The sequence below is a fragment of the Budorcas taxicolor genome, chromosome 7 (genome assembly GCF_023091745.1).
Source record: "Budorcas taxicolor isolate Tak-1 chromosome 7, Takin1.1, whole genome shotgun sequence".
Classification (NCBI taxonomy): Eukaryota; Metazoa; Chordata; class Mammalia; order Artiodactyla; family Bovidae; genus Budorcas; species Budorcas taxicolor.
The window spans coordinates 5,920,417-5,946,130 of NC_068916.1; the positions used below are offsets into that span (position 1 = coordinate 5,920,417).

Below are 25,714 nucleotides of genomic sequence, written 5' to 3' on the forward strand. Positions count from 1 at the left end.
AGTACTCTTGCCTGGAAAATCCCATGGACGGAGGAGCCTGGTGGGCTGCAGTCCATGGGGTCGCCAAGTCCGACATGACTGAGCAACGTCACTTTCACTTTTCACTTTCATGCATTGGAGAAGGAAATGGCAACTCACTCCAGTGTTCTTGCCTGGAGAATTCCAGGGACAGGGGAGCCTGGAGGGCTGCCGTCTATGGGGTGACGCAGAGTCGGACACGACTGACGTGACTCAGCAGCAGCAGCAGCAGCAGCAGATGTGGTTCTTCCCTGGTAGCTCAGTTGGTAAAGAATCTGCCTGCAATGCAGGGGACCCTGGTTCAGTTCTTGGGTTGGGAAGAGTCCCTGGAGAAGGGAAAGGCTACCCACGCCAGTATTCTGTTCTGACTGTATTAGCCCATGGAGTCACAAAAAGTCAGACACAGCTGAGCGACTTTCACTCATTTCACGATAGATGCACTTGCCGATTTCCGTACACCTTCACCTGCGTCATGTGTCATCACTTGTTGCCTTGGCCAGCTTATTAGGTGAAAAAGAATCTCTCTCTGTGGGTGTCACTTGCAATTCACTTGTCACGTGAAGCTGACCGTCCTCCACTTCGACCTTCGCTGCCAGCTGTTGAGTAAATCATAAATCATTCTCAGTTCCAATACACTGTCACCATTAAAATATGCAAAACCTCCCTCTTGTGAAATTTATTATTTCCTTTTACTTATATGTCCTAACTTGTGTTTCTTGGTAATCTGAAAAGTGTGTATTATTTTATCGAGCATATTTTGTAGCTTAACAGCCATCTTGTTTCCTTTTCTTTGAGCTTTTTGTTCATATCCTTTGCCCATTTGGCTATTGGATTATTGGTTGTTGTTTTTTTTTTCCTGTTGTGGACTGGTAGCTCAGTGGATAAGAATCCACCTGCCAATGCCGGGGACACGGATTTAATTGTAGGAGCTCTTTAAGGCAACAATTCCATTATCTCTGATCTGAAACTTGTTTCCAAGCTTGGCATTTGCCTTTTGATCTTGTTTATATTGCTTTTTGTCATTACTGCTTTTAGAATAACGCCCACACTCCTCATGCAGCCCATATTGCCCTGCGTGGCTCATCCTCTGCCTCTCTGACCTCATGTCCCCCCACTGTCTACCTCTGTCACTCTCTCCCAGCCACTATGGACAATTTACTGTTTCTCAAATGAACCATGTTCCCTTCTGCAAGGAGACTTTCACTTTTACTCTTCCCTCCACCTGAAACTCTCTTGCTTTCTTCCCTTCTTCATCCAGCTAACACTATTCTTCCTTTAGATTCTGTTCACCTCCTCCAGGAAGATCTCCCTGACCACCTCCCAGGCATCACAATCTGTCCTGTTCATCACTATCTCCCCAACATCCAACATAGTACATGGCTCATAATAGCTGCTCAGTAAGTCCTTGCTGAATGACTGAATGAAGGTGTCAAGAGGCAGGTTGAACTGTTAAAAAATTTTATTAAAATGTCCAAGAAGTACAGTAATGTCCACAGTGTCAGATACCACAGACCCACGGAACACTGCAGCTGGCAGCAAAACCAACGGGACCCAAAGCTGTTCACGCGCACACACACTCACACAGATGCCACACACGCGGCACACGCAGACACATGCACACCTCAAAGGGGAAGACCAAAAGACAAACCACCCACTTTAGAAAAGATCGAAGCCCCCTCCTGCCGTGGAGCTGGGGTGTGGGCAGGGCAAGGGGCGGAAGGGGCCAAGGGCAAGGAGCATAAACCAAGACCTCTCAAAAAGGTTGCACCTCTAGAGTCCCTCACCACTCCAAACAAAGGGAGATTCTTCTGTGACATGGATGACTGAGATGTGTTATTATGTTTTTTAAACCAAGAGGAATTATCAAAGCTAGAAGGCAAACCTATATTCCTGGGCTTTCTCAACAATAAGCGTAGGGTGGGATAGTGGATAATGTCTACGGCAGGGAAGACTAAAGATCATGGTCAAGGATGTGGGTCTAGTTTGGACTTCTCAATCTTTTCCTAAATCTTCCTGTGTGTTGAGCATAATTAAGTTTCAACTCCTTTCCCCACAATAGAGAGCAGGGTTTGGAAGCAGCCAGAGGCAGGGCCAAATCCTTATTCGTCTTGCAAGCCAGTGCCTTTTGCTTATCTGAGCCTCAGTTTTGTCTTGTGTAAAATGGGAAAATAATGGTTCCTAAGTCACCGGGCTGTTGAGAAGATTCACGGAGGCAGTGTGTGAGCCCTTAGCTTGGTACCTAGTCCATAGCTGTCATCTATGATGATGACTTCCCTGGAGGGATACAGGCTCAGTCACTCCACTTCTTCCTCTACTGAACCCTTCCATGGACCACATATTTGCTTATTTTTCTTTCCTGCACAGGGCCATGCTCCACTGTGGTTTTTAACACTAATCCACAGATGTTACCCAAACTAGAGAGGCTGAGAGTGGACAAAGGGCGTGGAGGAAAAGCTATGGATCTTTCCTTGCCAGAGACCAGGACACTGATCCAGAGATCTGGCTTGGGGAGACGTTTTACACATTGTAGATTCTGGGGAGGAAGGCAAGGTGATTTCTTTATCACTTGAAAAACTAAAAGACTAAAAGAAAAATGTGTGTGTGTATATTTCGGTTTTAACACAGCACAACTCTCTACATTACCATAGGTAGATATTACTACTTCAAGGGTTAAGCATTTCTAGTCCACCAGGCAATGAATGGGCTGAGGGGAGGGATGGGACCCAGGGCAGGAGCACTACCAAGGTCTGCTTGAGGGATGGATATGGGCACTGAGCTAGAAAACGTGGCACCTCCTTGGTCCACAAAGGAGGTTCTTTGTCTCCCTGAGAGATGGAGGGGGAAGAAACCTGGGCTTGTCAAGCCCTAAACGTCCTCTCATCTGTGTGTGTGCGTTTGGGTGTGCATAAAATTCACCACACATGGAAAACCACCAAATCTCAGCACTGGACTAGACCTGGGAAAGTCAGCAACACAAATGCCCTTCCCTGTCCACAAATTTCTCTGACTATTCTGACCCCTAACCCTGAGGGCATGGAAGGATGTTGTTCAAAAAAACATTCCTAGAATTCAGCACATAGGAATTCCACACTCAGTTTATCCACCAAGACTAAGGACCAAGCTTGGGCGGAAGTCCACGTTCAAGGAAGGGCAGTCATCAAGTTCAAGCAGTGTGCTTCCAGGTAATATTCTACTCCCAAAGCCAATGACCTTCACTAAAGGCTTCAGCCTGCGCCCAGGACATCTGACAGTTAACTAATCTGGAATTCTGGCAGTCAAAGCAATTCCTTAGTGCAAATCCAAACACACATTCTTGCACCCTTATCAAAGCCTTATTTTCACAACTGGCAATGAGCCTTGCCAGCAAAAGACTAAACCCCTGCAAAGAATGATCTCTGCCAATTGTGCTTCCCTCCACTGGGAGATGCTCCCAGAGGTCAGCCTCACTAGAACTGACTTTCCAGACACATGGCTGCACCTGCCAAGAGGACCCTGTGTATGTGAGAAGGAGGAGAGAGGAGCTTTTTACAAGTGGGAATGTATGGTGGGGGGATGTGGTTTGGGGCTTAGGGGCTTCCGGACCCTCTTGTTTCTCTCTGGGCTCTGTCTCCCCAGGTGAAGGCTCCAAGGGAGGTGTGGGAAGGAGGTTGTGCTTTCTTATGCCTGGTTCTTCAACAGAAATTCCCTTCTTCCTTCTCCCAGTCCTCTGCTGGGTGCTTCTTGTGTTTTCTGCGCTCCTTGCGAGATTTGTGGTGGCGATGCTGGTGGTGATGCTGGTGGTGATGGTGGTGTCGCCGCATCCTATGGGACCGTCTGGCTGCAGGGAAGCAAGGGAGGACAGAAACATGTCAAAAGCCGGTGGGGGGGGGGGGGGGCTGACACAACAGGCCTCCTTGGAGGAGGGGGAAATGGAGGGAACACCAGGTAGGCTGGTAAGTTCTCGTTTATCGGCAAGGGCGTATTATGGCAGACAGCCAGTTGGATCAATGTGTATAGTCACGAGGTGTTTAACTGGAGACTATATATAGCTGGACACATGGGTTGGGATGTCTGGGGGAAGCCACTTACGTTTGGTGCAGACGATTTGGGGCCGGTCCCACTTGCCATTGCTCCGGCACCGGATGACGGCCACATGGTGCTGGGCAAATCCTTCGTCGCACTGGTAGCGCACTGTGGCATGGACGTTATACTTGGCTTTGCGGGCGCCAATGGGCGAGGCGTTCTCCACTGCTGGAGGGGGACCACACAGCACTGGGGACAGAGGGGTTTCCCGTTAGAGAAGCGGACGGGACTAGCGCCAAACTGGCTTCAACTCCTGTCGAGAGGGACCCGCAACAGGCCCCCCTTTGCCCAGCTGTGACCCTGAAAGGCTAGAAGTGAATATGTCTGTCTCCTCCACTCAAACCAGGAGCCCTCTGAGGGGCAGGAACCTCCTGGACCCATCTCACCCTGTAATACTCAGGCATGATGTGAACGAAGGAGATGGGAGGCAAGAATAATCCGAGCAAATGAAATGAAGAAAGGACACGAAAACTGGCAAAGAAACAGAAGCCAGAATGAAGAAAAGTGTAAGAGAAAGGAGGACATGAGAATCTCTCTCTATATATATACATATATATATACTTAATATGTAAAGAGCTCTTACAAATCAATAAGACCAATGAACCTATAGAAAATTACACAAAGGCAATTAACTGGTAGGCCACAGGAAAAGTACATGCAAAGAGCTTATCAACATATAAAGAGCTGGTTATTCTCATCCTCAAACATACGCAAACTGTGAAAACAATGATATACTGTTTTTTTCAGGACTTAGATGAACAAAGAACAAAAAGTGTGAGAACACACAGAGTTGGAGAGGTTGGGGGGAAATGGGTACTCTCACGTGTGAAGAGTGAAAACAGGGCTGGAGTGACGCCACACTTGTGAACTCAGACGAAAAAATGGATCAGTGACGGGCAGGAGGGACAGTCGGGGCGACAGGGTGGGAAGCAGGCCAGAAGCATACCTGTGCCCTTCTTACAGACATAGGGAAGGTTGTAGTTGCAGGGAACGTCGTTCCAGCGCCCGCTCTCGTGTGCAACCATCACCACGCAGTCCTCCCCACCCGCGAAGAAATTGTCCGGCTGATTTTCCCGCCAGTTCTCAAATTGCTGTAAGAATGGGGAGCAGGGGGTGCTCAAGGGACCTGCGTCCTGACCCAGACTCTGGCACTGTGGGACCACTCACATTCTTAGGGACTCAGTGTCCCCACCTCTACAATGAGCACTGGTCTAACTTCCCTGAGGGTGGCTGCCACTGCAGGCTAAGTCAATCTTCTTCTAGCTGGGAGGCTGTGGTGCCCTCCTCCCTGGTCCTCATGCCTTCTGTTTCACTGCCTGACAGTTTCCCACATGGGTCACACATTGTTATATAAATAGTTGAACAAAAAGTGACTTCAAACTGGAAGTCCAGGAGGGCTTCCCTGAGGAGGCAATAGGAGAGCTGAAGACTCAAGGATAAGACTGATGCAGGCAGGGAACAGAGTTCTAAGCAGAGGGAATAGCTAGTGCAAAAGCCCAGAGGCAGGACTGAACTTGTGCTGTCTGAGGAGCCGAACAGAGTCAGGAGGGCTGGGGCTGCTGGATCCAGGTAGAGTGTGGTCAGGAAGTGGGCAGGGGCCAGTTCCCATGGTGGAGGAAAAGAGGTGGATTTTTTTTTCTAATTGTGATAAAAATATAGAATACAAAATTTACTATTTTAACCATTTTTTTTCTCTTTTAACCATTTTTAAGCATCCGATTCATTAGCATTAATTGGATTTACAATGTTGTACAATCATCACCACGGTCTGTTCCCAGAACTTCTTCATCACACCAAACAGAAACTCTGTACCCATCAATCCCTCACGCCCCATCGCTGCTCCCCACCGCCCCTGGCAACCACTGATCTACCTTCTGTCTCTACGGATTTGTCTATTCTAGATATTTCATGTGAATCGAATGTGACTCCTTTTATGTCTGGTTTTTTTCACTGAGCATAATGTTTTGAAGCTTTATCTACATTGTAGCATGTATCAGTGCTTTTTCTTTTTTTGCCTTCTTTTTAAATTGAAGTATAGTTGCTTTACGCTGCTGTGTCCGTCTCTGCTGTACAACAAAGTCGATCCACTATATGGACACACATATCCCGTCTTTTGGATTTCCTCCCCATTTAGGGTCACCACGGAGCACTGAGTAGAGTTCCTGAGTACAGGAAGTTCTCATCCGTTATCTAGTTTAGACACAGGAGGCTTTACAAATAGTTGAGGAAAGAAGAGAAGCGAAAGGCAAGGGAGAAAGGGAAAGATATACCCAACTGAATCCAGAGTTCCAGAGAATAGTAAGGAGCGGTAAGAAAGCCTTCTTAAATGATCAGTGCAAAGAAATAAAGGAAAACAACAGAATGGGAAACACTAGAGATCCCTTCAAGAAAATTTGAGATAGGGAACATTTCCTGCAAGGATGGACACAATAATGGGTAGAAATGGTAAGGACATAACAGAAGCAGAAGAGATTAAGAAGTGTCAAGAAAACACAGAAGAATTACACAAGAAAGGTCTTAATGACCCAGATAACCACGATGGTGTGGTCACTCACCTAGAGCCAGGCATCCTGGGGTGTGAAGTCAAGTGGGCCTTAGGAAGCATTTCTATGAACAAAACTAGTGGAGGTAATGGAATTTCAGCTGAACTATTTCAAATCCTAAAAGATGATGCTGTGAAAGTGCTGTTCTCAATATGTCAGTAAATTTGGAAAATTCAGCAGTGGACACAGAACTGGGAAAGGTCAGTTTTCATTCCAATCCCAAAGAAGGGCAAGGCCAAAAAATGTTCCAACCAGCACACAATTGCGCTCATTTCATATGCTAGCAAGGTTATGCTCAAAATCCTGCAAGCTAGGCTTCAGCAGTATGTGAACCAAGAACCTCCAGATGTACAAGCTGGGTTTAGAAAAGGCAGAGGAACCAGAGATTGAATTGCCAACATCCGCTGGATCATAGATAAAGCAAGAATTCCAGAAAAACATCTACTTCCGCTTCATGGACTACGCTAAAGCCTTTGACTACATGGATCACAACAAACTGTGGAAAACTCTTAAAGAGATGGGAGAACCAGACGATCTTACCATCTCCTGAGAAACCTGTATGCGGATCAAGAAGCAACAGCTAGAACCCTGCATGGAACAACTGATTTGTTCAAAATTAGGAAAGGAGTGTGACAGGGCTGTATATTGTCACCTTGCTTATTTAACTTATATGCGGAATACATCATGCAAAATACCAGGCTGGATGAATGACAAGCTGAAATCAAGATTGCCGGGAGAAATAACAACAACTTCAGATATGTAGATGATACCACTTCAGATATGCAGATGAAGAGGAACTAAAGAGCCTCTTGATGAGGGTAAGGAGGAGAGTGAAAAAGCTGGCTTAAAACTCAACATTCAAAAATCTAAGATCATGGCATCCAGTCCTATCAGTTCAGTCACTCAGCTGTGTCCGACTCTTTGTGACCCCATGGACTGCAGCATGCAAGGCCTCCCTGTCCATCACCAGCTTCCACAGTCCACCCAAACCCATGTCAGTTGTGTCGGTGATGCCATCCAACCATCTCATCCTCTGTCATCCCCTTCTCCTCCTGCCCCCAACCTTTCCCAGCATCAGGGTCTTTTCAAATGAGTCAGCTCTCCGCATCAGGTAGCCAAAGTATTGGAGTTTCAGCTTCAACATCAGTCCCTCCAATGAGCACCCAGGACTGATCTCCTTTAGGATGGACTGGTTGGATCTCCTTGCAGTCCAAGGGACTCTCAAGTCTTCTCCAACACCACAGTTCAAAAGCATTGATTCTTCTGTGCTCAGCTTTCTTTCTAGTCCAACTCTCACATCCATACATGACCACTGGAAAAACCATAGCCTTGCCTAGACTTGACCAGTCCCATCACTTCATGGCAAACAGAAGGGGGGAAGTGGAAGCAGTGACAGATTTTACTTTCCTGGGCTGCAAAATCACTGTGGCCAGTGACTACAGCCATGAAACCAAAAGATGCGTGCTCTTTGGAAGGAAAGCTATGACAAAACTAGATAGGGTATTAAAAAGCAGAGATGTCACTTTGACAACAAAGGTCCATATAGTGAGAACTATGGTTTTTCCAGCAGTCATGTACAGATGTGAGAGTTGGACCATAAAGAAGGCTGAGCACCGAATAATTGAAGCATTTGAATTGTGGTGCTGGAGAAGACTCTTGAGAGTCCCTTGAACTGCAAGGAGATCAAACCAGCTAATCCTAAAGGAAATCAACCCTGTATATTCACTGGAAGGACTGATGCTGAAGCTGAAGCTTTGGCCACCTGGTGCGAAGAGCCCACTCACTGGAAAAGACCTTGATGCTGGGAAAGATTGAAGGCAAAAAAAGAAGAGGGAGGCAAAGGAGGAAACTGTTAAATAGCATCACCCACTCAATGGACATGCATTTGAGCAAACTCCAGGATATAGCAGAGGACAGAGGAGCCTGGCACGCGGCAGTCCATGGGTAGCAAAAAGTCAGATACGACTTAGCAACTGAACAACAGCAACAAGAGTATATATAAGCCAATCTACTAATTCATCCCACCCCTCCCTGCCCCTTAGGATCCCTGTGTGTTCTCTATGTCTGTGTCTCTATTTCTGCTTTACAAATGAGATCATACCATTTTTGTAGATTCCACATACCTGGGTTAATATACAAAAAACAGTGGTTAGATGCCACGAATTTGGAGGCAACGCCTTAACCGTAGGCTTGTCAGGCCCAGGGGCCTCTTCCATCCTTGTCAAGAGAAGTACTAACCTTCTCTCCTTTCGTACAATGCTCTCACTACTTTTTAATTAATTTTTAATGACCAAATTGTACTTGTTACACGTATGGATCGCATCCTCTTCATCCGCTCATCACGGACGGCCATCTGGGTTGTTTCCACCTTTCGCCTACTACGATCAGTGTTGCTGTGAACACGGTTGTACCGGTATCTGTTTGAGTCCCTGCTTTTACTTTTTTTGGCTATCTACATAACGCAGGCGGCGGCGGCGGCGGCAGCGGGCTGGCGCACTAAGCGCATAAGCGCGGCCGAGAGCTACCCCACGTCCGGAGTCAGGGACAGCGCCCAGAGTGCCAGGCTGCGACGGCGCAGGAACGGCCGGGAGGAGCCACCCCGCGTCCGAGGTCAGGGGCAGCCGGGAGAAACCACCTCGCGCCCGAGGCCAGGGGCTGCAGCTGGGAGGAGCCACCCAAGCCCGAGGCCAGGGCCGGCGGCCAGGAGGAGCAACCCGAGGAGCGGTGGCTGAGCAGGCACAGGAGGGCCTAGAGGAGCTATCCCACGCTGAAGGTCAGGAATGGTGGCAGTAAGGAGATACCCCTTGTCCAAGGTAAGGAGCAGCAGCTGTGCTTTGCTGGAGCAGCCGTGAAGAGATACCCCACGCCCAAGGTAAGAGAAACCCAAGTAAGATGGTAGGTGCTGCAAGAGGGCATCAGAGAGCAGACATACTGAAACCATACTCACAGAAAACTAGTGAATCTAATCACACTAGGACCACAGCCTTGTCTAACTCAATGAAACCAAGCCATGCCTGCGGGGCAACCCAAGACTGGTGGGTCATGGTCCACTGGAGAAGGGAATGGCAAGCTACTTCAGTATTCATGCCTTGAGAACCCCATGAACAATATGAAAAGGCAAAATGATAGGATACCAAAAGAGGAACTCCCCAGGTCATTAGGTGCCCAATATGCTACTGGAGATCAATGGAGAAATAACTCCAGAAAGAATGAAGGGATGGAGCCAAAGCAAAAACAATACCCAGCTGTGGATGTGACTGGTGATAGAAGCAAGATCTGACGCTGTAAAGAGCAATATTTCATAGGAACCTGGAATGACAGGTCCATGAATCAAGGTAAATTGGAAGTGGTCAACCAAGAGATGGCAAGGGTGAAGGTCGACATTCTAGGAATCAGCGAACTAAAATGGACTGCAATAGGTGAATTTAACTCAGATGACCATTGTATCTACTACTGCGGACAGGAATCCCTTAGAAGAAATGGAGTAGCCATCATGGTCAACAAGAGAGTCTGAAATGCAGTACTTGGATGCAATCTCAAACACGACAGAATGATCTCTGTTCGTCTCCAAGGCAAACCATTCAATATCACAGTTATCCAAGTCTATGCCCCAACCAGTAACGCTGAAGAAACTGAAGTTGAACGGTTTTATGAAGACCTACAAGACCTTGTAGAACTAACACCCAAAAAAGATGTCCTTTTCATTATAGGGGACTGGAATGCAAAAGGAGGAAGTCAGGAAACACCTGGAGTAACAGGCAAATTTGGCCTTGGAATGCAGAATGAAGCAGGACAAAGACTAATAGAGTTTTGCCAAGAAAATGCACTGGTCATAGCAAACACCCTCTTCCAACAACACAAGAGAAGACTCTACACATGGACATCCCCAGATGGTCAACACCAAAATCAGACTGATTATATTCTTTGCAGCCAAAGATGGAGAAGCTCTATACAGTCAACAAAAACAAGACCAGGAGCTGACTGTGGCTCAGATCATGAACTCCTTATTACCAAATTCAGATTCAAATTGAAGAAAATAGGGAAAACCGCTAGACCATTCAGATATGATGTAAATCAAATCCCTTATCATTATACAGGGGAAGTGAGAAATAGATTTAAGGGCCTAGATCTGATAGATAGAGTGCCTGATGAACTATGGAATGAGGTTAGTGACATTGTACAGGAGACAGGGATCAAGACCATCCCCATGGAAAAGAAACGCAAAAAAGCAAAATGGCTGTCTGGGGAGGCCTTACAAATAGCTGTGAAAAGAAGAGAAGCAAAAAGCAAAGGAGAAAAGGAAAGATATAAGCATCTGAATGCAGAGTTCCAAAGAATAGCAAGAAGAGATAAGAAAGCCTTCTTCGGCGATCAATGCAAACAAATAGAGGAAAACAACCGAATGGGAAAGACTAGAGATCTCTTTAAGAAAATTAGAGATACCAAGGGAACATTTCATGCAAAGATGGGCTCGATAAAGGACAGAAGTGGTATGCACCTAACAGAAGCAGAAGATATTAAGAAGGCATGGCAAGAATACACAGAAGAACTGTACAAAAAAGATCTTCATGACCCAGATAATCATGATGATGTGATCACTAATCTAGAGCCAGACATCTTGGAATGTGAAGTCAAGTGGGCCTTAGAAAGCATCACTACGAACAAAGCTAGTGGAGGTGATGGAATTCCAGTTGAGCTATTTCAGATCCTGAAAGATGATGCTGAGAAAGTCCTGCACTCAATATGCCAGCAAATTTGCAAAACTCAGCAGTGGCCACAGGACTGGAAAAGGTCAGTTTTCATTCCAATCCCAAAGAAAGGCAATGCCAAAGAATGCTCAAACTACCGCACAATTGCACTCATCTCACACGCTAGTAAAGTAATGCTCAAAATTCTCCAAGCCAGGCTTCAGCAATACGTGAACCGTGAACTCCATGATGTTCAAGCTGGTTTTAGAAAAGGCAGAGGAACCAGAGATCAAATTGCCAACATCCGCTGGATCGTCGAAAAAGCAAGAGAATTTCAGAAAAACATCTATTTTTGCTTTATTGACTATGCCAAAGCCTTTGACTGTGTGGATCACAATAAACTGTGGAAAATTCTGAAAGAGATGGGAATACCAGACCACCTAACCTGCCTCTTGAGAAATCTGTATGCAGGTCAGGAAGCAACAGTTAGAACTAGACATGGAACAATAGACTGGTTCCAAATAGGAAAAGGAGTACGTCAAGGCTGTATATTGTCACCCTGCTTATTTAACTTGTATGCAGAGTACATCATGAGAAACGCTGGGCTGGATCAAGCACAAGCTGGAATCAAGATTGCTGGGAGAAATATCAATAACCTCAGATATGCAGATGACACCACCCCTATGGCAGAAAGTGAAGAGGAGCTAAAAAGCTTCTTGATGAAAATGAAAGAGGAGAGTGAAAAAGTTGGCTTAAAGCTCAACATTTAGAAAACTAAGATCATGGTATCCGGTCCCATCACTTCATGGGAAATAGATGGGGAAACAGTGGAAACAGTGTCAGACTTTATTTTGGGGGGCTCCAAAATCACTGCAGATGGTGACTGAAGCCATAAAATTTAAAGACGCTTACTCCTTGGAAGAAAAGTTATGAGCAACCTAGATAGTATATTCAAAAGCAGAGACATTACTTTGCCTACTAAGGTCCGTCTAGTCAAGGCTGTGGTTTTTCCTGTGGTCATGTATGGATGTGAGAGTTGGACTGTGAAGAAGGCTGAGTGCTGAAGAATTGATGCTTTGGAACTGTGGTGTTGGAGAAGACTCTTGAGAGTCCCTGGGACTGCAAGGAGATCCAACCAGTCCATTCTGAAGGAGATCAGCCCTGGGATTTCTTTGGAAGGAATGATGCTAAAGCTGAAACTCCAGTACTTTGGCCACCTCATATGAAGAGCTGACTCATTGGAAAAGACTCTGACGCTGCGAGGGATTAGGGGCAGGAGGAGAAGGGGGCAACCGAGGATGAGATGGCTGGATGGCATCACTGACTTGATGGACGTGAGTCTGAGTGAACTCCAGGAGATGGTGATGGACAGGGAGGCCTGGCGTGCTGCGATTCATGGGGTCGCAAAGAGTCGGACATGACTGAGCGACTGAACTGAACTGAACCTAGGAGCAGAATTACAGGGTCATGTGATAATTCAAGGTTTAAGTTTTGAGGAAGTGCCAGAATGTTTTCACAGCAGGAAGAGGTAGATTTATTTTTATCTTAGTTCAGTTCAGTCACTCAGTCGTGTCCGACCCCATGAATCGCAGCACGCCAGGCCTCCCTGTCCATCACCAACTCCCGGAGTTCACTCAGACTCACGTCCATTGAGTTGGTGATGCCATCCAGCCATGTCATCCTCTGTCGTCCCCTTCTCCTCCTGCCCCCAATCCCTCCCAGCATCACAGTCTTTTCCAATGAGTCAACTCTTCGCATGAGGTGGCCAAAGTACTGGAGTTTCAGCTTTAGCATCATTCCTTCCAAAGAAATCCCAGGGCTGATCTTCAGAATGGACTGGTTGGATCTCCTTGCAGTCCCAGGGACTCTCAAGAGTCTTCTCCAACACCACAGTTCAAAAGCATCGATTCTTCGGCGCTCAGCCTTCTTCACAGTCCAACTCTCACATCCATACGTGACCACAGGAAAAACCATAGCCTTGACTAGATGGACCTTAGTAGGCAAAGTAATGTCTCTGCTTTTGAATATACTATCTAGGTTGGTCATCACTTTTCTTCCAAGGAGTAAGTGTCTTTTAATTTCATGGCTGCAATCACCATCTGCAGTGATTTTTGTCTTAAGAGGGCTTAAAGCACAGACAATCCTGATCTGATATATGATCTTTAAAAGGCCCCTATAGGGAATTCCCTGGTGGTTTAGTGGTTAGGACTCAGCACTTTCACTGCCGAGGGCTTGAGTTCAATCCCTGGTTGGGGAACAAAGATCCCATGAGCTGTGTGGTGTGACCAAAAGAATAAATTAAGAAAAGAAAAAATGAATGGCCCCTGTGTACAGGGTTACCTTTTGGGGTGCTGAAAATATTCTGGAACTAGATCAACATGGTTTTTGCACAATATTGTGAAAGTAATAAAGTCACTGAAGTACACACTTGAAAATGATTAATTTTGTGTTATGTGAATTTAAGCACAAAATTTTTTAAAAGCCCCCAAAAGCTGCCAGGTAAAGGGGCAGGAGAGGTGGTAGTTGGGGGGAACTGGTGTAGGTGTCCAAGAGAGTGCTAAGAGAGACTGCGGAGGCTGGAAGAAGAGGGGGAGTGGGGACCCTTGAGAATTCACGTCTCATGGGCCAGGCAGAGTGAGCGAGGTGGGGCTGTCAGACTGAGCCCGAGGTTGGCCGCCTCAGCCACTGGGTGACCAGGCTGTTCACAGGGCTGGGAAGTCAGGTGTGATGGGGGACTTCACTGAAGTTCCTTTACCCGCTCCAGCATCTCAGAGTCACTGCCTTTTTTTTTTTCAATTTGTTTGTTTGCTGCACCGAGAGGCTTGCGGGATCTTAGTTCCTCATTCAAGGATTGAATCTAGGCTGTTGGCAGTGCAAGTGAGGAGTCCTAACTACTGGACAGCAGGGGAGGTCCCCACGGGGGGCTTTTGATGGCCACTCCTGGTGGTACTTTTGCCCAAGATAGCAAAGTGAAGCCAGAGGGTCTGACTGCTGCACTTCACCCAGCTCTCTCCATTTCAGGCAGGGTTAGAGTCAACAGTCTGACTGCAGGGCCCCAGGCCCCCAGGCTCCCGCCACTCACCAGCCCTGTGTTGTCCGTCCACTGGAAATCCCTTTCCACGATCCTGTCATTCAAGCCGATCCATGTGTTTTCACGCCCAAAACCTGTGGGGTGGAGGTCATGAGGGCAGGGTACCCACGCCTCTGCCAGCCTAAGTTACTGGCTGGGGGCAGGGGGACTGGGGAGCGGGGCTGGGGCACAGAAAGGGCTGGGATTAGGCTCCTGGCCTTGCCACACCTTGTGACTTAAACCAAAGGCCGGAGGAAACAACAAAGACAAGTCAGGTCTCAGGAGAAATGAGTGAGTAGGAGCTAGGAGAGCTGTTGGGAGGGCTGGACAGGCAGGCGGGTGAGTCCGAGGAGAAAGCAGCTGGATGTGTGTGTGTGTTTGATTACATAGAGGGGAAAAAACCTGTGAACCAGGGAATGGACAAATGAAAGAATTAACAGGGGATAGGATGGGGCAGATGCGAATAAATAAGTGGACGAAAAAGGGCAGAAGGGGTGATGAGGAAATCGGTAAAGGCTGCATTTAATTTGTGGGATGCGCCTCTTTCTCTTAGTCTCTTGTTCTCCCTCATTTCATCCCCCACATCACAGATATTTCTCCATCACCCTTTGACGCCTGGCCCTGTTTTAATTTTCATCAGTGCACTTAAGACCAGTTAAATTATAGGATGTGTGTGTGTGTGTGTGTGTGCCAGGGTGGCTAAGTCGCTTCAGTCAAGTCTGACTCTTTGCAACTTTATGGACTGTAGCCCGCCAGATTCCTCTGTCAATGGGATTCTCCGTGCAAGAATACTGGAGTGAGTTGCCATGCCCTCCTCCAAGGGATCTTCCCAACCCAGGGATCGAAACCTCGTCTCTTAAGTCTTCTGCTTTGGCAGGTGGGTTCTTAACCACTAGCACCAGCTGAGAAGCTCCAACATTTAATTAGACGTTTACTTGTTTGCCTATATCCTCTGTAAGAACCTTACTCCTTCAGGACGGGACAAAGTGTTTCTCTGTGCCTGGAATGATGCCTGGACCATAACAGGTGCTCACTAAACAGTTGGTGAATGAATGAATAAAGTGAATGGGTAAATGAACTGACAAGTGAATAAACAGACAGTTGAGTTCATTATTGGTCAGGGCTTGCATTGACTTCCCTGGTGGCTCAGTTGGTAAAGAATCTGCCTGCGATGTGGAAGACCTGGGTTCAGTCCCTGGGTTGGGGGATTCTCTGGAGGAGGGCATGGCAACCCACTTGGGTATTCTTGCCTGGAGAATCCCATGGACAGAGGAGCCTGGCGGGCTACAGGGTTGCAAAGAGTCAGATACGACTGAGCGACTAACACTCACTTCCAGGGCTTGCATTCATGAACACGGCTTCAGAAAGGTGGTGTCTTCGGAACCCTGGGGGGAATCCCCCTGACAAAGGGCCTGTAAAGGCTACCACTGCCCACCCCAGAGTCCCTACTGTTAATGAAGTTGTGTTCTTCTGGTGAGTGGATGCTGGTTAGGTGGCCGGCTCGGCGGCGGCAGTCCCTCTCGGCGTCCTCCCACGCCCGCCGGTGCGCAAAGTAGCGGTAGCAGTGGCCCAGAAACTTGTGCCAGCCGTGGTCACAGCCCTCTGTATCTGGGGGGCAGAAAGAGAGCATGAGGGGCTGGCATCGGGCTGAGGTCGGCCTTGCCAACTGTGAGTGCAGCCGGGCCACCAGAGAGGGGGCTCAATCCGAGGTCACTGTGCGGCTAAGCCACCCCTTGCTGGGGTCCATCCCCACCCCACCCCGGCTCTACCCCATCACCCTGTCACCGCCCTCCTCCCCTATTCAGATCTTTTCTCTTTGCAAAGTAGAGATTCAACTGGAGGATCATTACAGCCATCCCCTCTCGTCCTAACTCTGATGTCTCCTTCTCTGATCTGGCCACATCCTGGGAACTCAGGAAATGGTCTCAGGAGATTTCCCTCCTGGGCAAAAGCTCCAATAGACATTTCTCCCCCAAAGATATACAAATGGCCAACAAAATAGACATTTCTCCCCCAGAGATATGGCCAACAAGCCCATGGAAAGATGCTCAAAATCATGATCATTAGGAAACGTTAATCAGAAAATAATCACAAAGATAGTAAGTGTTGACAAGGATGTGGGGCAGTTGGAACCCTTGTGCATTGCTGGTGTGAATGGAATGGCATCGCCCCTTTGGAAAACAGTCTGGCAGCTCCTCAAAAAGTTAGACACAGAATTACCATATAACCCAGCCGTTCTACTCCTGGGTACACCAGAAAGAATGGAGGGGAAGAAAAGAATGGAAAAGAGGTGTTGAAACAAACTTGTATGTGAACATTCATAGCAGCACTATTCACGTTAGCCACAAAGGGGAAAACAGCCCAAATGTCCATCAAACAACACGTGACCCATGCAATGGAATATGATTCACCCACAAAAAGGAAAGAAGTGATGACATGTGCCGCAGTGTGGCTGAACCCTGAAAACATCATGCCGAGAGGAAGAAGTCAGACAAAAAAGGGACACGTAGCAAATAACCGCCTTTGTATGTAAACATATTAAATAGGCAAATCCATAGGGACAGAAAGCAGATGAGTGGTTTCCAGGGGCTGGAGAGGAGGAAGGGGGAGTAAGTGCTCTTGGGAACAGGATTTCCTCTGGGGATAAAGAAAACGGCTTGGAACGAGCTAGAGGTGGTGGTTGCACGACACTGTGATATATGAATGCCACTGAGTCACACGCTCGGGAAAGGTTAATTCTATGTTACGTGACTATCCGAGGAAAAGATTTGCTTCCTGTCTGAATCATGGCGGTGGGACCAGAGGCAGAGGCCTGGAGCTCCACGTGTGGGAAGCCTGTGGCCCAGCACCCGACCCCGCTCCTGTACTACTCCTGGGGTCTTGGCAGAGACTCACCTTTCTCGCAGAGGCTTCCCCCATAGCTGGGGAGGCAAAGGCAGATGAAGGCGTTGACCTCGTCGATGCAGGTGCCACCGTTCTCACAGGGGCTGGAGATGCAATCGTCAATGTCTGGAGGGGAAGGTGGGGCTGAGTCAGAGGCCAGTCTCCCCTTGGCTCCCAGTCCACGGAAACCAGGCAGAAGATGCAGTCCTGCCCCTCCCATCTACCCCAGACCCGAGGACATCAGCAGTGGTCTGCCCTGATGACCCGCTGGCTCTGGCAGTCAAGGGAGTGGGACCTCAGACAACTGACATGAACTTGCATCAGTGAGAGCAGATGCCACTAGACCGGCTAAAGGCCGGAGTGTGCAGAACGTTCCCCCTGGTTCCAAAACAGTGAAGGTGGGTCTGCAAAAGACCCATAGAACATTGAAGCTGAAGGGTCTTCAAAATGTGGAACCTAGGAAATTGGGTTCCAGAGCATTTCAAGGGTTTGCACACTCACAAGGCTGTTTGCGGGCATAGGGAGCTATCCACTGACACCTATGCCAACCCCTGTGTAGACAGTGCCCGAGGCACTTAAATGCCAGGCAAGTCACTGGCCCTCTCTGAGACTCAGTTTCTTTTTTTTTGCAAAGTCATGATAATAATACCTCAGTGGTGGCTGTGAGTAGAGGGTCAATGGAAGAGCTCAAGAAATTATGTCACTTATAATTATTTTTATAATTTCATAATTTGGTGTATTTCTTGTGTGGGGCTTTGGGGCTGGCATGCAACAGTTCTGGTGGTAGTGCCTATACCCCTGCCCATCCAGAAGAGGGTAGGAGATCCCCAGGGACAGTCTGAACCTTACCATCCCTTTGTCTTCCCCTCCCCCACCTCTGCCTGGTAGTAATGGGAGGCAGCAACCCAGAGCCTCAGCCCCCAGAATGAAAGCTCAGATGTTTGGCGATGAGGCTGGTTTACTGGACCCAAGGAGTGAGGGAGGGGAAAGGAGCATTGGAAGCCAGCCTCTTGTGATCCCGTGATCCCTCATGGAGATGTCTGCTGGGACATCAGTGTTTAGATCCTGATTCCGCAGTACTCACCGATCTCACAGTTCTCTCCAGCGAACCCCTGGTCACAGCTGCAGCCGTACACGGTGCCATTGGCTCTACAGGTGCCCCCATGCAGGCAAGGGTTGTTCTCACAGGGATCCAAGGGGACTGCAGGAGGGAAAGGCAGTGTCGGAAGGAGTCAGACCATCAGGCGGCCTCTCACAGAATCCAGAACTCAGACCTCGAAAGGCCCCCTCATTCAGTCCCTCTCTGTGGGGTACCCTCTATACCTTCCCAGTAAGTGGCTGCTAACTTCCTCTTGCATGACCCTGTAATGAGCTTACTCCTTCCAGGAATCTGTTTCCAAAAAAATGCTCTTTACAAAGCATCTGTTGGCTGCGCTGCCTATGGCAAGGGCTTTCCTTGGACTGAACTAGAATGGGATTCCTGGTTAAGACGCCACGCTTCCAGTGCAGGGGCCATGGGTTCAGTCCCTGGTTGGGGAACTAAGAGTCCACATGCTGTGTGATGGAGCCAAAAGATAAAAACAATAAAGTAAATTTAAAAGAAGCCAAGGATTTTTTTTTCAAAGAATGGGATTCCTTCAGCTTCCCTTACAAAGTCTTCTCCTAGAACATGGTCTAAGTGGCCTCCTTGACTTATCCCCCCTTCTAGACATACTCTGCTTTCATTGCGCTCCTCATACTTCAAGGGCAAAGTAGACATAGATTCTAGATGGGGAATGAACAGCACCGGGACCAGCAGGAACCATCATCTCCTTCATTCTTGTGGCTCAGGCTCTTCTGATGCAACCTCAGTGGTTACAATGTGGAGAAGAGGTGAATTACAGCAGTTACTGAGCATAGGGGGTGCAGTCAGAGAGTCTGGTTCAATTCCTGCCTCTGCCACTCACTAGGAAGTCCTGGGCAAATTCTGTGAATTTCTGTTGCCTCATTTACAAAACAACAATAAAAAGAGCTCATCCTTCTCCCATTCCTGACCATAATGCCATGTCTGGCTCTGTGTATATCAGCCTGGGGCCTCTTGAGGCCTCTTGTCCATTGCTTACCATGGACAGGGGGAGTGACTGTGAAGCCCTCTCCCCCTCTCTCATCCCTTCAGCGGTGTTTCTCTGGAGGCAAGAGGGTCTCCCCTCCCCATCTCAGGGGCCCAGATGCCTTGGTGGGTGGGCTCTATCCTGGAGCCTTGGAGGGGCACAGCAAGAACCCCCAAGCACTCCAGATGACGCCCATCTCGTCAGGGCAGTGGCCGCTTTTCCACTGCAAGACACTAGAACTGAGACTCAGAGAAGACCCAGGGACCCAGGGCCTACCTCAGAGTCACACAGCAGGAGAGCACAAGAGCCGAAACTGGCCTTCGGGGTTCTGACGGCCCAGCGTAAAGCCCTCTCTCCAGCCCCCATCACCCGGAACGTGTTCCTGCTTTGTCTTTGTCTGGGGCCCCAAAAGAAACAGACAGTAACGACAGGCGCCTCCTCCCTGGCCTCTTGGCCTCCACCTTCACCCTTCGCAGGGTGGTCCCCCACAGCTGCCAGGGGAAGCCCGTGTAAACCTGAGTCAGATCCTGCCCCTCCTCTGCCTAGATTCCTCCACGGCTCGTAGGGAAAGTCAAAATCCTGACCTCAGCCCTCAGGGCCCTGTACAACCTTGCCCAGTATCTCCCGGCCTGATTCTCATCTCCCTCCTTCTCTTACTCAGCTTCCAGCCATGCTGGGCCTCTGTGCCTTCACTGGACCAACCACAGTCCTACCTCAGGGCATTTGAACAAGCCGTTTCCTCTGCCTGAAATGCTCTTCCCCCCACATCTCCGTATGGCTCCTTTCTCAGCCTCCTTCAGGCTTGCTCAGATTTCATCCTAACCCCCTCCCAAAACCGAAACTGCCCACTGGCATCCCTCATCGCTTGCTTTATTTTTCTCTTTTGTCTTTCTTACTCTCTAACCTCCAATATAACTTATTAAGATCATTTCTTATCCATGCCTCCCGCGAGCAAGGTGATGGTCCACATGGCAGTCACACCTAGCTATTTAAGTAAAATGGAATAAAAATTAAACTGTAATTCTGGGACTTCCCTGGTGGTCCACTGGTTATAAGAATCTGCCTTCCAGTGCAGTGGGTGCAGGCTCAGTCCCTGATCAGGGAAGTAAGATACCACATAGTGCCAGGCGCCTAAGGCTGCGTTCCACAACTTCTGAGCCCACACACTCCAGAGCCCTTCCGCCACAACTGGAATGAAGCCTGACTGCCAGGATGAAAAGCCAGCGTGCCACAGTGAAGACGCCGTGTGCTACAAAGAAGGCCCAAGTGGCTGGCTGCTATCGTACCAGACAGTGTAGCCTGAGAACATTTCCATCACTAGGAAAGTTCTAGAGTACTGCTCTAGCATGTCAGCTTCCAGAGCTGTCTCGATCTCACCCTCCTGCCTGGAATACAGCCAGCACTCAGGAGTTGCTTGCTAACTGAATGAAGGTAGCCGCTGGCCCTCCTGCAGCGACAGAAGCCTGTCCCTGGGGTGGTAGCTTGCGCCCTCGCGGATGGCCAGAGAGGCCTGTGGCTATGTCTGTGCCTGGCGCCACCCGGGCACGTGTGTGCACACATGTGGGGCTGCCAGGCACCAGGATGCGTAAGCCCCACCAGGTGCCCCGTGCCGCTGACACCTGCCCACGGGCTGGCGGTGACTCAGTTGCTTGCTGGTGCTGCGTTTATTTTGGGCCTCATTAGCATTTCTGCTGCATGCAGTAGGTGAGTAGGCGCCTGGGTCTCCCCCAGCACTGGCTGCCTCCCTCCACCTCGGCTGCCAACGGGGAGAGTCTGGAGCCAAAACACCGACAAAGTCCAGCACAGATCCAGCCATGGCCCTGGGGGCTCCTCTCAATGCACTTTCCTCAGCACCCCAATATGTGGTCTCCCTCCCAACCTTCTGACCATTCCTCCTCTAGCTCCTCTGAGCCCCTTCCCATACCCATCCTCCACAGCCAGTCTCTTCTCTGCCCCCCTCCCAGGATGAGCTTACCCCACCGCTCCAAAACCTCAGGGCGTTTTTTTTTTTTTTTTTACGCCAGTGAAATAAACATCTTAGATTGAGACAAAGATTGTTGTCAGACAGCCTGGATTCAGACTTTATCCTTGACATTCCCCAATTGCAAGGCTCTGCACAAGTCACTTGACTTCCCTGTGCCTCAATTTTGCTATCTATACAGGGAGAATCATAGTAGAACTTGCTCCCTAAAGACATTAAAAGGATTAGCTAGGGGTTTCCCAGATGGTCCAGTGGTTAAGACCCTGTACTGCCAATGGCGGAAAGGGTGGGTGGGTTCAATCCCTGGTCAGCTAACTAAAACCCACCATGCTGTGCAGAGTGGCCAAAAGATAAGAACTCTTAAAAAATAATTTTAAAATAAAAAGATTAACCAAGTTGATTCCGGTAAAGTGCTCAAAATAATCCAAACACAAAGGCAATCACCGATAATCATCAGCCTTTACCAAAGCAAGTGCCCCTGCCCAGGGTCTGCCTGCCTCCTGGGCACCTAAGAAAGGAAGATGGGGCCCCAGACACAGCCCAGAGATGACAGGGTGGGCGATGAAACCCTGCATCAGCCGTTTCCATCGCCGTGACAGCCTTCAAAAAAAGGAGCAAGTGTAAAACCAATTGTGTTAATAAGAGTGTTTTGCAACTCAGAAAAAGTGACTTTTAATTAGCTGCTTCTTTTTTTTTTAAGCTCACTTGACCAAAAAAATAGCTCAATATGACAGGACCTAAAAACTAAAGGGCTGGAATTTGCAGGCTGAGCTATGGGCAGACCTGAGCTCAGAACAGGGTGGTGGCTTTCTCTGGACTCCGCTGGGCACACAGCAGCTAAGGCGCGTGTGGACTTGAGGTCTGATCACTGGCTGGTAGTGACATACCTTGCTGAGCTTCAGTTTGCTATCTGTGAAATGGGGGCAATGCAACCACTCCCGCCCCTTCCCAGCACGCACACTTCCTTGTGGCAAGAGGTCCCTCAAGACGTGCACCACTGAATTCCAGCTGCAGTTCAACCCTTGTCCAGGAAGACCTCCCTGCCAAGCCTCTTCCTTCCCCCACCCCACCCAGGGAGGGGTCTTTGCCAGCCTCATCTTCAGACGGAGGCATCACTGAAGGCAGGACCCCGGCCTTGCCCAGCGCTGTCAGCTCAGAGAAGACACGAGCATGATCTGCTGATGGTACTCATTCCCCAAACCAAACTCCGCCCAACTGCTCATCATCGCCTCACCACTCACGGTGTGCAAAACACATCATACACAACTTCACCTCGTGCCAACTCAGGTTGGTGCCTCTGCCAGGAACACCCTTTCTGGAATTCAGCCCTGTCTGATGAGCCCCCATCTTGAACATCATCCCCTGCTAGACACCTTCCCAGGCACCAGCCCCAGGTCCCTGAGCACCAACGCAGTGGCCTGGATGAGACCACAAGCTTCGAACTCACCCTCCTCCACACTCCCATTTGCAGGACTCCCTGGCAGGGCGGGCTCCTCTCCACTTGCTGCCTCCTCCCAGAAGCTCTCCACACCTGGGCTCCCCATCAGGACCTCCAGCTCAAATTCCTCTGGGCCCAGGGAGGCAGGCAGGAGGGTGCTGGGGGAGTCCCACGGCACTGTAGGCTCCCCCGAGGAAACTGAAATGGGCTCGTCCTTGTTGGCTGCTGTCGGCGTCCAAGGAGGAATGGGGTCCCCTGAGAGGCTGCCCTCCTGTGGAGGCTCCAAGGCTCCCAGGGTTCCCTGGGTCACCAGCTGGCCCTTTGGCTCTGGGTGGGGCTGGGAGCTTGAGGAGGCCACTGTGAACACGGCCAGGACCCCGACCTTGTCCCCCAGGTCCAAGGACGTGAGGGGTGTCACCACACTTGCATCCACAGCCATCTGAGGGCTCAAGGTGGGGCTTTCTGCTCCCTCCACCATGTGGGATCCAGGTTCCCAATGCCCACCAGCGTCGCTGGTGCCCAGCGTGACTGTGGGGTCCATAGGATCCACCGTGACTCCTCCATCAGTAGCAGCCCAAGGCCCCAAACGTGGGCTGACCTTCGGCATCAAGGAGACTTCAGGGACCCCCAAGGGTGCAGATGGGGAGTGGGGGTCCAGCCCTTCCCTGTGCAGCGAGGCCCATATTCCCTGCGTCTTGACAATGGAGGCCTGCAAGCTGGAAGTAGGACTCTCTGCTGTGTTGAAGACCCCAGGCTCAGACTCCGAGATGCCTCCGGCTCCCATGGGCTCAGTGGCAGCCTCAGAAATAATGGCATCTGCCACCACACTCCCGTCCACAGAGGCCTGTGGGCTGGATCTGGGGTGCTCAGCTTTGCTGAGCTCAGTAGGGCTGGCCCCCCTAGTGTTTCCAAAGTCTGTTCCAGGGGAGCTGGGACTGGCTCCAGCTTGTGTGTCTGTGGCTGCCTGTGAAGGGGCCGGAGGACTTCCTTCTCTGTGGCTGCTGAGTGACAGGGAGGTGGGCCCTCTGTCTTGTCCTGCAAGGCCCGAGGAGGAAGGCAGGGAGTACACTTCCAGATGGATGGGATCCTGCGGGCTGGCTTCGATTTCTGAAGCAGAGGAGGGCGGGGCAGTGGCCAAGGCCTCACTCCCCCCCTTGACCCCATTGCCCTCAGTGGGGAGGGGTGTAGGAGGCGCCTGTGATAGGAGCCACAGTTTGGGGGCACGAAGCATGGCCACGACAGGGAGGTCTGGAGAAATGAGCGCGGGAGAAGCCTCCCAGGGGGCAGGGCTGGGGCCACTGGATGGGTTGGGAGTGGTCTCCGAGGCAGACCAGGGCAGGTCAGAAGTGACTGGTCTCATACTAAAGCGCTTGGCTTCTTCTAGTTCCAGGCCAAGGGCTCTGCTGGGGTCTGGGATGATGGGTGGGACCACGGTTGGGGGCCACAGCCAGGGCTCTTGGGGGCTCCTGCCACCAAGGGAACCTGAAACAATATCAACAGTTATTATTATTATCTGTCAGCAGCTCCTTCTTCTGATGGTCTCCTTGGCTCCAGGCCTGAGGAAGACGGGTCTTCAGAGGCTTGGGGAGGCCAGGGGACCCAGCTGTGATTCGGAGCTTCCTCCCCTGCCTCCCTTAGAGCCCCAGGCAGGTCCCATCTCCCCCGGGGACCCCACTCACCAGCTCTGGGCATTTCCACCTCATTTGTCAGCACAGCCCAGGGGCTTTGGCTCTGGCCGCTCCCCAAGGCGTCTGTGGCTCCAGTGGTCATGGGAGGCTCCACATAATTCCCAGCAGCCTCTGGGGTGGGGGGCTGGACGCTGGCCTCGAGTGCCCCCTTCAGCCCTTGCTGGGGTTCCTGTTGCTGGAAGTGGCGCCCGTTCAACCCTTTAAAGCGCTCCCTCTTCCTGGGCGTGGTGCTGGCCGGGGCTATGTCTGTGTGCGTGCCCACAACAGTGCCTGCCTCCACGCTGCTGTGGCTGGGGGCCACCGTGCTCAGCCACACCTCCTCAGCCTCCAGGGCAGGACTTGAGGCTAATGTGGGGACCCCAGGGGCACGGCTGGGGGTCGCTTGAGACTCCTGCTTCTCTGCCAAGATCAGAGACTCTTCTTCCCCACTAGACACGAGAGGCTCTTGTACGTCTGGGGTGACTACCTCCTCCTCCTCCTGCAGACTGGGCTCCAGTTCCCCAGCAGGGGGCCCTTCTGCCGACAGAATCTCCCCCTCATCTCCAGATGAGGGGGTCTCTGGGTCTCCATGTTGGGATGTGGGGTGATGAGCTGTGGGAGAAAGCAGAAGAGGTTGTGCTAGGCCCAGGGCCTAGCTGGGAAGTCCTGCCTGAAGTCTACCCACATTCCAGCATGCTGTAGCACAGATCTTCTACGTATTTCTGTCTCTCTGTGCCCTTCTGACTCCCTGGGTTGTTTCTGGGATCCCCCTGACTGAGAGACGGAGGTACGAAGTTTTCATCCCCATTGTTTAGACAGGTCCACTGTCAAAGTCAGAGTCAACTGGTCGCAGTAAAGGGTCAAGAGACATCTTGGCCAGTGGGTGAGGCTCAGGCAGTGCCAGCTCAGGGGGGCAGGTCAGACCTGCGCGTGGCTCCTTCCCAGGGAGATAAAGCGCCTAATGGGCATGGCCTCCCTACGAGGAGATTCCCTCCGACTCCCGGCCTTTGACATAGACTCAGCTCCTTTGGATTTGAGGTTGGCAGCTTCTGAGGGTATGGAACCAACCCAAGGGCGGGGGTCATCCCCTGGTCCTGTCCCTGGGGCCGTGGCCTTGCCTAGGGGGCGTGGCTAGCCGAGGCCCCTTCTAAGCGGGTGCTCCCGTGCAAGGTTCCAGGCAAGAAACTTTCCATCCAGAGGTCTGAGATCCTCTCTTAGAGATCTCAGGAGACATACGTGCTAAGTCGCTTCAGTCGTGTCCGACTCTTTGCGAC

The 25,714-nt window shown here is 50.2% G+C and overlaps 1 protein-coding gene and 1 non-coding gene across 2 annotated transcripts in view; both read right to left on the reverse strand.

Moving 5' to 3' along the window:
* Positions 1 to 3,689: 3,689 nt before the first annotated feature.
* Positions 3,690 to 25,714, reverse strand: part of NCAN (neurocan) — a 37,482-nt gene continuing 15,457 nt past the window's right edge. Inside the window, exons 7-15 of the mRNA XM_052644056.1 lie at positions 24,453 to 25,052; positions 22,783 to 24,255; positions 18,349 to 18,465; positions 17,277 to 17,390; positions 15,831 to 15,989; positions 14,394 to 14,476; positions 5,027 to 5,171; positions 4,087 to 4,269; positions 3,690 to 3,835 (exon numbers count right to left, since the gene is read on the reverse strand). Of these exons, the coding sequence (XP_052500016.1) occupies positions 3,690 to 3,835; positions 4,087 to 4,269; positions 5,027 to 5,171; positions 14,394 to 14,476; positions 15,831 to 15,989; positions 17,277 to 17,390; positions 18,349 to 18,465; positions 22,783 to 24,255; positions 24,453 to 25,052 (3,020 nt within the window). The remainder of the gene's footprint in view (positions 3,836 to 4,086; positions 4,270 to 5,026; positions 5,172 to 14,393; positions 14,477 to 15,830; positions 15,990 to 17,276; positions 17,391 to 18,348; positions 18,466 to 22,782; positions 24,256 to 24,452; positions 25,053 to 25,714) is intronic.
* On the reverse strand, positions 8,761 to 8,883 carry LOC128051831 (U6atac minor spliceosomal RNA). The gene has a single exon (XR_008199760.1). It is a non-coding gene; the product is annotated as a U6atac minor spliceosomal RNA (small nuclear RNA).